Source organism: Garra rufa, chromosome 16, assembly GCF_049309525.1.
Source record: "Garra rufa chromosome 16, GarRuf1.0, whole genome shotgun sequence".
Taxonomy (NCBI): Eukaryota; Metazoa; Chordata; class Actinopteri; order Cypriniformes; family Cyprinidae; genus Garra; species Garra rufa.
In genome coordinates, this window is record NC_133376.1 from 1,345,615 (window position 1) to 1,359,481 (window position 13,867).

The following is a 13,867-nucleotide window of genomic DNA, read 5'->3' on the forward strand; positions in this document are numbered from 1 at the left end:
AAATGAGGTAAAAAAAAACCCGGACATTTTATGATATTGTACAAAATCCCCCCGGACATAATTTTATAGCCAAAAAGGAGGACATGTCCGGGTAAAAGAGGACGTATGGTCACCCTAGGTTTAGATGTCAGGTGGTGATCCAACACAGTAACAAAATCATACAAAAACACTGAAATGTAAACATATTCAAGTGTACTAAACACTTGGTTAATGTCTGTGTGTTTTATTTCTCAAAGGCTTTTCACAACACACACTGTTTCAAAGCAGCTTCACAGAAATTGAAGAGAATATGAATGTTTGTAATACCTTTGGCTAACAGTCCACAATGAGCCATTTGGAAACTGCATTTGCAACAGTATAATTAGCATTTAGTGATGAAATACAGATTGAGATTTGCTATTAGTACAGTATATGTGGTTTTATGTGAGTGCAGTGATATTAATGATTATGTCCTCAGTGGCAAGCAAAACACAAACCATGTTTGTCGTCACTACAAGTTATTCTAGATTTAATATAATCTGGGGGTTTTTTTCTTATACAATCAATAGATTGTTTTTTTTTATGCAATGCTATTTTTATTTTGTCCTGCATTAGACTCTTTTACACACAGAGACTCCTATGTTAGTGTAAGAGCGTTTCTTCAGTCAGTGTGAAGAGCTTCATCAGCTCTAGATATCTTCATTATTGACAGAACAATAAGTAGCAAACATTAAAGTAGTTCACTTCCAGAACAAAAAATGTACAGATGATGTACTCACCCTCTTGTCATCCAAGATGCTCATGTCTTTTTTTCTTCAGTCGTAAAGAAATTATGTTTTTTGAGGAAAATATCTCTTCATATAGTGGACTTCAATGGTGCCCAACTTCCAAAGTGCAGTTTGAATTTGGCTTCAAATGATCCCAAATGTGGTTGTAAATGATCCCAGCTGAGAAAGAAGAGTCTTATCTAGCCAAACAATCTTTTTTTTTTTATATATATATATAGTTTTTAACCTCCAACACTCGTCTTGTCTTGCTCTGCCTAAACTCAGTTTTTTCCGGTCCTAGACAGTTAGGGTATGTCAAAAAACTCCCATCTTATTTTCTCCCTCAATCTCAAAATTTCAAAATCATCCTACATCGTGTCATGGTGCAGACAGGAACGGACAAACAACGACGTGATATAAACGTCTTTAATAATCCACAGGAACGCAAGGTAGCAACAACAACATCCAATAAACAACAGAGCAAAGACACCAACTTATAAAGACATAGTGATTAACAACGACCGGTGTAGGGGATAGCACTAATGAGGGGGAGAAACCAATCAGCATACACCAATATAGATAGTTCAGGGGTGTGACACATCACTGCAGGAGTACCGACCCAGTGTTTACAAAGTGAACATGCAAAGAAGATCAAACACTCTAAACAAAAAAGATTTTAAAAAAAGCAATGTTGGACGATTTTGAAGTTGTGGGAGAAAATAGGATTTGAGTTTTTCAACATACCCTAACTGCTTTGAACTGGAGTACACAGAGCTCAGGCAGAGCTAGACAAGCTGAGCTTTTGAGGTTAAAAAGTATATGAATTGTAATTAAAAAATAATAATAATAACTGATCGTTTTACTAGATAAGACCCTTCTTCAGGCTTCTCTCTCTGACAAATCTTCTCGTCATTTAATGTTGTTAAGCCGCGCCCCTCACACTCACACTCATCTGCATACACTGTTGAGAGCCACGCCCACATCTCAACATCCAGTCAGCAACAGCACAGAACCAAGTCCTGGTCTACAATGTTTCTCTTTCAACAGTCATAACACTCAGTTGAACATCACAGAAGAAAAGCATCTGTCAAATGTATGAATGTTTTATAAATGACTAGACAGCAAAGATGGAGCAGTTCTGAGTTACGGAGATAAATATTTCATTCAGTGGCTTATTGCTTATGTGTGTTTATTGTTTTGCAGCACTTCTCACGAGCAGACCACCAAAAGTCCTGTTCCCATCAGAGAGACAGGCCAGTGTCATAGACGTCCAGCTCGGTGAGTCCCACAATACAGACACACATCCACATCAAACACAGACAGAAACATGCCCTTTTCCAACAGTATGTTACAGTCATGTGTGATTAAAAAAATCGCTATGTTTCCAGCATGCTCATGTTCTTGACTGAATGAGTCCATGAAATACTGTTGTGTAGCATTTAGTGTGTCTCTAGTCTCGCATAGCCAGACCTTCAGACTGACAGCAGAAGGTCTGGGAACCATGGCCAATTTGAATGACCAAGGCCAGCCTAAGAGGCCATATGACTGACAGGTACATCAACCAATCACGCTTTGATTTGTGCCGGGTCATGTTTAGGGGCATGGACTCAAGATGGCACAGACCGATTGGTTCTAACTCAATCTGACATAGTGACATTTTAATTATGACATGGTGCAGTGCTAGTGCTTGCTGTAACAGTCACAGCGCTTCAGAAAACCCTTCATCTTCCCCAGCTCCACCTGTATAGATCTGGTCATTTCATGTATGATATAAACTGCCACTCAAAAGTCTGGGATCAGATTTGATTTGCTTTTTAAAGGAGACTTTTCTGCTTATCAAGCCTGCATTTATTTGATTAAAAATACAGGAAAAACTGTAATATTGTGAAATGTTATGCAATTTAAAATTGCGGTTTTAATATACTTTAAAATATAATTTCTTTCTGTGATGCAAAGCTGAATTTTCAGCATCATTACTCCAGTCTTCAGTGTCACATGATCCTTCAGAAATCATTCTAATATACTGATTTATTATCAATGTTGGAAACAGTTGTGCTGCTGATTTTTATTTATTTATTTTATTTTTTAAACCTTGTTTCAGGATTCTTTGATAAATAAAATGTTAAAAAATATTTTAAATAGAAAACTTTTGTAACATTAAACACCTTGTTTAAAGTATTTTTTTTCTTTGAAAGAAATTAATACTTTTATTCAGCAATGATGTGTTAAATTGATCAAAAGTGATAGGAAAGAGAAGACAAAAAAGCTTCCTATTTTGAGTTAATGTTGTTCTTTTTAGCTTTTTATTCATCAAAGAATCTTTAAAAAGTATCACAGGTTCCAAAGAAATATTAAGCAGCACATCTGTTTCCAACATTGATAATAAAAGTAATAAATCAGTATATTAGAATGATTTCTGAAGGATCACTGAAGACTGGATAATGGCTGATGAAAATTCAGCTTTGCATCACAGAAATAAATAAGTAATATATAATATAAAAAACAAATAACTCTTATTTTGAATTGCAGTAATATTTCATAATATTACTTTTCTTCTGTACTTTTTCAAAAACTTTAAAAATCTTACTGACCCCAAACTTTTGAGCAGCAGTGTACTGGTTGTTTTACCTTGACATAGTCACCACTGATAAGCTACTACTAAATATAATGTAGAAACTTAAATTTGCAATGATTATACATTATATGTGCAGCAGCAGTATTTCCTACAGACTCACAGCAGCATGTTGTGGATATACTGGCAGTAGCAAGTCTAAAAAATAAAGAATATGACAAAGGTGGGCCATATGTGGGTGAATATGCTCTACTTGGCTTATAAACAGATGTCCATCAGCAGCATGTAAATGTGCTCTCATCAATATCCAGCTGTTGCTGCGGCTTCATTTGCCCTACATGTTTAGCAATGCTTAGCAAATGGACAATTAGGAGAGAACGCCGCAAATGTGGGAATGTAATTATTGTGCAAGTGGAAATGTTCTCCGCTGCTGTAATATGCATTTTATTAATTTTAATGATTGCACGAACAAGGAATAGTTTCCATTTTCCTGTGAGATCTCTGCAGGGCGAACAGAAGCAGCAAACCAAGCAGTGTTGAAGGGAAGAAAATATTGCCAGCATTACATTTGCATTCATCTGATAAACACTTCTTGAGTGAGTTTCAGTATGTGTAATGAACAGATCAGCGTAAAAGCATTCACATCAGTAACAAGCTACTAGTAACTCCTACTACTGCGTATCTATCTATGTGACAGATTTTTGCCTTTTTTTTGTGTGTAAAACAGACAAACAATAATTGTTAATAGCACCTGTAAATTATGCCCACAATACTTTCATCTGTAAATATTTTCCTTAGCTTCTCCCTGCACATATCTCTTATAAGTGCACTTATAACTTATAAATTATACCTTTATCCTGCACTTGCTGCTTATTGCACTCCTGGTTAGACCTAAACTGCATTTTGTTGCCTTGTACTTGTACATGTGAAATGACAATAAAGTTGAATCTAATCTAATCTAAAATCAATACAGACGCACATTGAAATTTTAGGTTACCAAGTGTAAGGTTACCATGTAGAAGAGCTAAATCTATGAGAAACAAAATATTCAATCAATGTTTAGTTCTAGAGAATAGTGACCCTTACCAAAAAGAAGTATACTTGAAGTTTATTTTATTAAGTATACTTAAGTAAAGTTTGAGTATATTTTAAGTATACTTTAAATATCAGTGTACTAGTAGTATACTTTTAAGTATAACAATAGTAAACTTTGAGTACACAACTAGTTTACATCTATGCTTTAGTTTGTACTGCAAGTATACTAAAAGTGAACTTATAGATATACTGATAGTTTACTAATTCAATATTTTTTATGCAGTTTAAGACCACTTTGAAGTATAGTCTCAGTAAACTACTGGTTTAGCAGTTTTATACTGCAAGTATACTCGTACATTTTCTTTAAGTGAACTTAACATCATACGTCTCTATTAATTATTATTAAATAATGATTTGTATCTATTTTGTTATATGAATATATGAACATACAAAACATCAAAATAAAAAACAGGATATCTGCTTGTCAACAAAAAAAGGTTTCATAAATAAAAACAAATAAACAACATTTTGAACAAAAAGCAAAAAAAAAGACTATTGATGATCATCAAAACATAGATGAAGTTGATCAACACCTCAAAGCTTGACCGTCATTATTTCCTCTTCATGGATGGACATTTTATTCCATAACGTTACACAGTTTTCCATATCTATGGTTTTGATGCTGTTTTATGTCTGACGATTGTGTTAGATTACATGTGGAAGCATCTGTTGTTTCGGTTTCTTCTTCACTTGTGTTTTGGAAATTCTGTTCAGAAGATGTGCAATAGCGCCCCTAGTGTATAACAATGAAAACACAGATTCTCAGAGCACAAGTAGAGCTCAAGTATACTGTCACGTATTGGTCGTATTGTCATCATGAACTCTTGCACTACACATCATGGACTTCATTCCCCACAAGCCACTGCTCTAATCACTGCATTCACCTGCTCCTTGTTTCTCACTGCACTGATTACCGCTCACAGCTGCACCTCATCACACTGACTGCATTTAAGCTTCTCACACACACAGCCACCTTGCGAAGTCTTATTGTTCCGTATGGTCTTTATTTCCGAGCGTTTCTTCCCGAGTTTGTTTTCCCTGTGTTTTGATTCCTGGACTCCTCCCCGTGTTTGATTCTCGCTGCCAGCCCCGACCTTTCTGCCTGTTTTTTTGACGACGATTTCTGCCTGCCCCTTTGTGTTTGTTTTGTTGAATAAATGCTGCAAATGGATCCGAACGTCTCTGACCCTCCTTGTGACATATACTTTGACTTTTTCTAAGTATAAGTCAAGTATACTCAAATGTCATTTTAAGTATATTTCTGAGAAGTAGACTGAAAGTATACTTACCTATTTTTAGTTTAAAAGAAGTTTACCAATAGCACACTTGAATAAACTTCTTTTTCGTAAGGTGAGCTGTCGACCGGACAGTGTTTTAAGGCATTATGGGCCAGGTTTACTCTCAGCTTGTGCCAACGCAGCCCCTCTTTTGGCAGTAAGAAACTACTGTCAGGATTTACTAATGACTTATTTGCTCTGTTGAATAAATCTGGCCCTGCAAGTGCACTAGCAATGCACAGGCTTTTCCAAACAGTAGACAGCAGCACTGTGCTGCTTCATAAGATCTCACTCTGGGCCAAAACTGAGGCAGCATGCATGGGTATTGTTACCAGTGCCTGAATGAACTGTGAGCAATGTGACGTCAAAACAGAAGGACACATCAACAAGACACTGGTTTGGCTGCTAATGAATGCTTTGGAACTTAAAATCACAGGATCACTGCAGATGTCTGCAGGACGGTGGACTGGACGCCCTCATGCTTATCATGGCATTGTGTCATTTTAGAGTTGAATTGAAATTTCCATTTGCTTTTCGAATGAGATTTCTCAAAAGAACGATAATAAAATGGTTGGTTGAGACAGCAGAAGCTGAATTTCATGGTGGCCTGTGAAGAGCAGACACAGATAAAGCAAAGGAAATGAGTGAAATCAGGCAGCAGGAAATCATCCTGTAATCTGGGATCTGTATTGTGATGATGGTAATGAAAGCACAATACAATGCAGCAAACGCTCACCTTTGATTTGAGCTCTGCTGCGTTTGAACCGTTAATGTAGTCCTCTGACACAATCAGTCCAGCGCATATATAACACACATTTCTCTGTTCCTGTCCAACTCCCCCTCTGTCTTTTCAAAGTATTTACTCCTGTCTGGATGCATTTGTAATGCTCCTCGTCCAACCTCGGGCTGTTGTCAGGAGCAAAATAGCTGGAGATTTCTCATATTTAATCTGTCGGCTCCCGCTAAATTATAAGGCATTAGTCCGTGCGCTGACAGCACAGGAAATGGACTTTGAGCCCTTGAAATGTCAACTATCTCTCAATAAATGAACTGTATGCCAGATGACTCCTTTTAGCACTAGAGATCTGCAGGCGCTCCACCAGAAGTCCATTTGCTGGCGCTGCAATTAAAGCATCATTCAGAAGTGTCTGTTCCACAATGAAATTATCTTTACGTATTCTGTCCTGGTGACATTTACAAAAGTTAACCAACATCTGCTTCACGGAGCCAGAGCACAGGAGATGACATGAGTTTGTGTACAGAGGAGCAGGATTCATGACTGTGACAACAAAAAGACAGTGCACTCAGTTTTACCACAGAGTAATGAATTATTCTGCCATTCTGGACCCATAATTTGATCTGACTGCCAAATGTCAAGACATTTTACACAAAATCAGATGAAAAGGAAAAGTGCACAGTGAAACTTGTCACGTGTCATGAGGTCATGTGACTAGTGTTTATCATTGTAACTCTGAGCAGTAGGCATCTGTACATCCAGGCCTGTTCTTTGAGAAGTGGTTCTGTTCGGCTAAAGTCAGTGATGCTCTCTCTCTCTCACGCTCTGCCACCTGCTCAGATCCACCGGTGTGACAGTGATGCTCACCTCCGGGGTCACAGGTCAGCCCTGCGTGACAGCAGCCGTCCAGAGCTCAACATCACCTGTGCTCATCGCGCAGGTGGACTGGCTGACTTACTAAACCAGACAACACGCTCACAACTTCTGATAGTTTGAAGGTGAATTGTGCAATTTATGCACCAAACGAAATGACAAAAATAACTCAATTGTTAGCTTTTCTATGGATAAAGTGCTGGACTCAACGGCACAATGCTAGAGCGTTTCTGGTGCTGTCAGGGCTTTGCTAAAGTGTTTTGTGTTTTGTTTGTGTGTGTGTGTGTGTGTGTGTGTGTGTGTGTGTGTGTGTGTGTGTGTGTGTGTGTGTGTTTGTGTGTGTGTGTGTGTGTGTGTGTGTGTGTGTGTGTGTGTGTGTTATGTTGCTACTGTAGGTTGTTTCTGTATTGCTCCACTCCCTACATATAGGAAAAATATTATTTGATATGATTTTGTATGTTTGCCCACTGACAAAGAAATTATCCTATATTTTAATGGTAGGTTTATTTGAACAGAGAGAGACAGAATAACAACAACAAAAATCCAGAAATGCATTTCAAAAAGTTATAAATTGATTTGCATTTTAATGAGTGAAAAAAGTTTTGAAAATTTGACCCCTTCATAAAACATGACGTAGTACTTGGTGGCAAAACCCTTGTTGTCAGTCACAGAGCTCAGATGTTTCTTGTAGTTGTCCAGCAGGTTTGCACACATCTCAGGAGGGATTTTGTCCCACTCCTCTTTGCAGATCCTCTCCAAGTCATTAAGGTTTGGAGGCTGATGTTTGGACACTCGAACCTTCAGCTCCCTCCACAGATTTTCTATGGGATTAAGGTCTGGAGACTGGCTAGACCACTCCAGGACCTTCATGTGCTTCTTCTTGAGACACTCCTTTGTTGCCTTTGCTGTGTGTTTTGGGTCATTGTCATGCTGGAATACCATCCACCACCCATTTTCAAAGCTCTGGCTGAGGTAAGGAGGTTCTCACCCAAGATTTGACAGTACATGTCCCTGTCCATCGTCCCTTTGATGCGGTGCAGTTGTCTTGTCCCCTTAGCAGAAAAACAGCCCCAAAGCATGATGTTTTTACCTCCATGTTTGACGGTAGGGATGGTGTTCTTGGGGTGATAGGCAGCATTCCTCCTCCTCCAAACACGGCGAGTTGAGTTGATGATCTTGTAGCCCATTCCAGTCTTGTGTAGGTCTACAATCTTGTCCCTGACATCCTTGGACAGCTCTTTGGTCTTGGCCATGGTGGAGAGTCTGGAATCTGATTGATTGATTGCTTCTGTGGACAGGTGTCTTTTATACAGGTAACTCCCTTTAAGAGAGTGCTCCTAATCTCAGCTTGTTACCTGGATAAAAGACACCTGGGAGCCAGAGATCTTGATGATTGATAGGGGATCAAATACTTATTTCACTCTTTAAAATGCAAATGTATATTTTTTTTTAAATGTGTTTTTCTGAATTTTTTGTTGTTATTCTGTCTCTCACTCACCGTTCAAATAAACCTACAATTAAAATTACAGACTGATCATTTCTTTGTCACCAATGGATCCTCTGCAGTGAATGGGTGCCGTCAGAATGAGAGTCCAAACAGCTGGTAAGAACATCACGATAATCCACAAGTAATCCATACCACTCCAGTCCATCAGTTAACATCTGGAGAAGACAAAAGCTCAAACAAATCTATCATTAAGACATTTTGAACTCAAATACGAGTCCATAATCCATAATAACGCTTCCTCCAGTGCAAAAGTCCATCTCCTGTTGTCTCTCACATCAAAATCCAGCCACATATTTGTTTAGAGCTCTTTTGGCTTGTAAACGGTGCTTGATCTGTGCAGATTTCTCTCCTGATTCAGATCAGACCACTTTTCACAGGAGGAAGCGTTATTATGGATTATGGACTCATTTTTGAGTTAAAAAATCTTAATGATGGATTTGTTTGAGCTTTTGTCTTCTCCAGATGTTCACTGATGGACTGCAGTGCTGTGGATTACTTGTGGATTATTGTGATGTTTTTATCAGCTGTTTGGACTGTCATTCTGACGGCACCCGTTCACTGCAGAGGATCCATTGGTGAGACAGTGATGGAATGACACATTTATACAAATCTGATCAACAAACAAACTCATCTACATCTTGGATGGCCTGAGGGTGATCACATTTTTAGCTAATTTAGGTAATTTATCTTTAAAGGACAAATCCCTAAACCAATTCAGTGCAAATAATGAATGTTACAAAGCAAGTTTCTCAAACACTCCTGTTTGCCAGACACTAATCATGTCAAAAATATACACCGACTTCAAACGCATGCTATTGTTTAGAACCTGAACTGTCAATGCATTCAAATCAGCAACCATTTGACTTATTAAAAAGAGAGACATAGAAGGTAGTGTGATTATCTGACAGCTGATGAAGACCTGTAACAGAACCTTTATTATAAAGTAAGACATTGCAAACCAAGTTTCATATTTTTTTGCTAACACTTTGGTTTATTTGTGCACTACAGGCTCATGATGTTACTAACAAAGACACAATAAGTGATATATGAGACTTACTCAGAGAAAAGCATTTTCAAATCAATAGCATTTTGAATTTTTAATAACATAAATTTATCTGAAAGCATCATCATCTGTCTAGACCTTCTGACCCTCACACAAATATTAAAAATTAACATGAAATATATCTTCTGGCTGCTTCTGGGTCATCTGTGACTGAAGTAGTACTGCTAATTCAGTTATACTTTTAGTTTGTTTTCTTTTTGGTTGAAGCTTTCACTCCAGTCCAGTGAATTAAGACAGCATTTTCATCATTCTGATCATTAGTTGATGATCATGATTCTCCCAGTCACCTGTGTATTTGATGAGAAATCATCTGCGGTTTCTGAATTCGATGTTTTTCTGTCTACGGTCTGGATGTGATTTGAGGAGTGAACCAGATGAAGTATTCAGCACTAAACATCGTGGCCGGCCACAGCCTCGTTCATTTGCATCTCCTGCCGTTTTCTCTCTCTTAAAAGCTGTAATTGCAGGCAGAGGAAGCTCTTCACCGCTGTGCCGCTAATGCTGCTGAAAGCCCTGAAGGGTTTTTACACATGATTTGCATATAATCAGCATATGTGAGAATAGTGGATCAGTGCAGTAAATAAAGCAGTGTTATTCAGCAGGTAATGGCAGTGAGTTTACCCAATCACTGCTGCAATCAATTAAATCAATTAAAACAGAGCAGGAGCATGTTCACACTGTTGATCTCATGAACCGATTCAGAGCATTAAACACTCGTCCATGTGTCCACACCTCTTCATTTAGAGATCAAGTTAAAGCAGCAGCATTTCATGCAGGCGATAACTTGTTCTCCTGAGACCTGTGTGTGTGTGTGTGTGTGTGTGTGTGTGTGTGTGTGTGTGTGTGTGTGTGTGTGTGTGTGTGTGTGTGTGTGTGTGTGTGTGTGTGTGTGTGTGTGTGTGTGTGTGTGTGTGTGTGTGTGTGTGTGTGTGTGTGTGTGTGTGTGTGTTTGTGTGTGTGTGTGTGTGTGTGTGTGTGTGTGTGTGTGTGTGTGTGTGTGTGTGTGTGTGTGTGTGAGTTCACTATCTGTGTGCCCAAACCAGAGCTGTTTAAAGAGGAGGTCAGTGGAAATCAAACAGAGTCTTCCTGTGGGAAACAGCTCATTGATCTCCAGGCGTCTGAGAATAATGATAAGGACTTGTAAAGGCAATGATTCTTACACAAAGATTGCACCATTTGACATTTAAGTTAAAACATTCATTATGTAAATATATTGTAAAGTGTCCTTGGGTTGGTGAAAGGTGCTAAGTAAATACAACATTATTAGAATAATTATTATTATACAAATGGAATAAATAGCTTATATCTTTAAAATCCCAAAGAAAGCTATGTAAAAAGCTACAAGGATGACATTAACTAACAAGAACTTTATTTTATTATATTTTTGGTAATGCATTATAAATACTTTACAAATAGTGCATTCTTCATGAAGTGTCACTGTAATTTACAGATGATTGCTGTTTAATTAGCTTAAATGTTGTTATACTTTCTCCCCTCACTATATCCTGATACTATATAGTTCTTAAAACATTTTTTTAAGTTATAAATTATTAGTAAAAGAAAAAAAAACTGGAGTAATATTTATGTGTACAGTGAATTTATACTCATTTATGCTTAAAGGAGAAGTTCATTTCCAGAACAGAAATTTCCAGATAATTTACTCATCCAAGATGTTCGTGTCTTTCTTTCTTCAGTCGTGAAGAAATTATGCTTTTTGAGGAAAACATTTGAGGATTTTCCATATAGTGGACTTCTATGGTGCCCCGAGTTTCCAAAATGCAGTTTAAATGCAGCTTCAAAGGACTCTAAACGATCCCAGATGAGGAAGAAGGGTCTTATCTGGTGAAATGACTGGTCATTTTCTAAACAAATTGACAATTTAAATACTTTTTAAAGTCAAATGCTCATCTTGTCTAGCTCTGAACTCTGTGAAGAAACACTAATTAATGAATTCATTTACTTCTGATAACCATTAACAAGTCCTTTACTACTGGTTTAAAAACTGAACATTCAACCAAGGATAATAAAACATTTAATTTTTTCGTACTAATTAACTGACTAAAATGACAATGAATGCAGATCTCACTGTTTGTACATGACCTGAATTGATGAGAATGAACAATATAGAAACAACAGTTTGTAAACTGTGAATTAATTATAAAGCAGTCGTTTTCAAATGATTTAAGGTGCATTTTTTCTACCTGTACGGAGGTGTTTGTGTCTGCTGTAGCGCTGGAGTGTGAGGATGACAGAGACGGGGTCAGAATCTGAGAGTGAGCTTCTTTCTTTGACCTCTGACTGCTTTTAAAGGAAAGTCTTGGCCTGATTTGAGTGCAGCAGTGCATTAGTCCTGACAGAGGAGCGTTTTTATGTGTTTGCTGCGTTTCCCTCTGATATCCTTCCCCTGAAACACACTTTAAAGTGTTCGTCTGTCTACTTTGGTTCATCAGGTCATGTCTCAGGTTTATCAGGATGTCTGCTAGTGGGTATGAGTGAAGAAATACAATTTTTTCCTCTTCATGCAGAATCAGGTTTGGTCTGTTTAATGCTTAATTGAATGCTGATTAAGATGGTTTGTGTTTGACAGGCATGCGGCTGGTCCTCGACTGCAGGGCTTTCTTCGGCTACAGCGGTGACTCCAGACCCATCATCTACTGGATGAAGGGAGATAAGTTCGTGGAGGAGCTGGAGGGACACATACGAGAGAGTGAAGTCAGGTACGGTTATTACTAGAATTGAGGACACTAAACTATCAGATAAACATGCTGAAACTGAAGAACAGACTGTGGTTATATAACACACACTAACAGCCTACAGGAAGAGCAATGTGAGAACATCCATGATGATCACTGAGCTCACAGAGACCTCTAGTGGACAACACATGTGTCCTCATCTTCTGTCATTCACACTGATGGACAGATTTATACACACAACATATAAATGAGACATTACTGTGTGAAATACAGTATGATACACAAAACACTATACAGTCACAATAGGCAATATGTACAGTACAATGCAGTGCATAGTGAGGACATATTATAGTTGATATGTTGTTTGTTTGTTTGTTTGTTTATTTATTTGAGGCACTAATTTGTCTAAATTGTTTTTGAATATACTCAACTTATATTTAAAAATGGTGTTATTAATTTAACAATAAAGTAGTCTGTGCTTTCATCAAACATAATACAATTTATTATAACCAGGGTTATTATAGTTTATATAAACTAAATTATAAACACTAACTAAAATAAAATAGATACAAATGAAAATTTATGTTACCTACAATCCAAAGCAACATTTCTCATTTTCATTTACTTTAACTTGATGTACTAAAATAACTAACTATTTAAATAAATAAATATAATAATACACAAAAAATACCTTAAATAATAAAAACACAGAGCAAATTGACTAAAACTTCAACACAATTAAAAAGAAAATGGAAAATATAAAAACAAAAAAAAAAAAACAATTCAAAAGCTGTAATGGTTTCTTAATGATACTAAAATAGCACTGAATATACCATAATATAATAGAAACATTACTTTTGGTTAAAAACTCTAGAAAACCATGTAACTTTGTGTTTTAATATAGAATGTTAAAAATGAACAAATGAACAAATTACAAGCAATAGCACAAATAAATACATCAGAATAAAGAAATAGTTAAACTGTTGTTAACTGTGGAGTTCAGACACCTGAATGCATTCAACAGGCAATGTGCAATATCAGCAACACTATAATATGGCAGCGTAACTTAAATCCAGTTGTGTATAAAGTTCCTGAAAGCCATATTTTTGTAAAAGTACAAGTTGAAGCCATCGTTTAGAATATTACTTAAGTGAAAGTCTTAAAGTATGTGATATTTATTGTACTTAAGTATGTTTAAGATTAAAAAATACTTGTACTTAAGTATTGAAAGTAAAAGTACAAGTAAATGCAACATTTATTGCGAGTTTATATCATCCATTTTTGAGAAAGAAAAGTCTGAATTAT

The 13,867-nt window shown here is 37.0% G+C and overlaps 1 protein-coding gene across 1 annotated transcript in view; it reads left to right on the forward strand.

Moving 5' to 3' along the window:
- il1rapl2 (interleukin 1 receptor accessory protein-like 2) overlaps positions 1-13,867 on the forward strand; it is a 336,038-nt gene that overhangs the window by 299,726 nt on the left and 22,445 nt on the right. The window contains exons 6-7 of the mRNA XM_073820745.1: positions 1,950-2,024; positions 12,457-12,586. Coding sequence (XP_073676846.1) covers positions 1,950-2,024; positions 12,457-12,586 — 205 coding nt within the window. The remainder of the gene's footprint in view (positions 1-1,949; positions 2,025-12,456; positions 12,587-13,867) is intronic.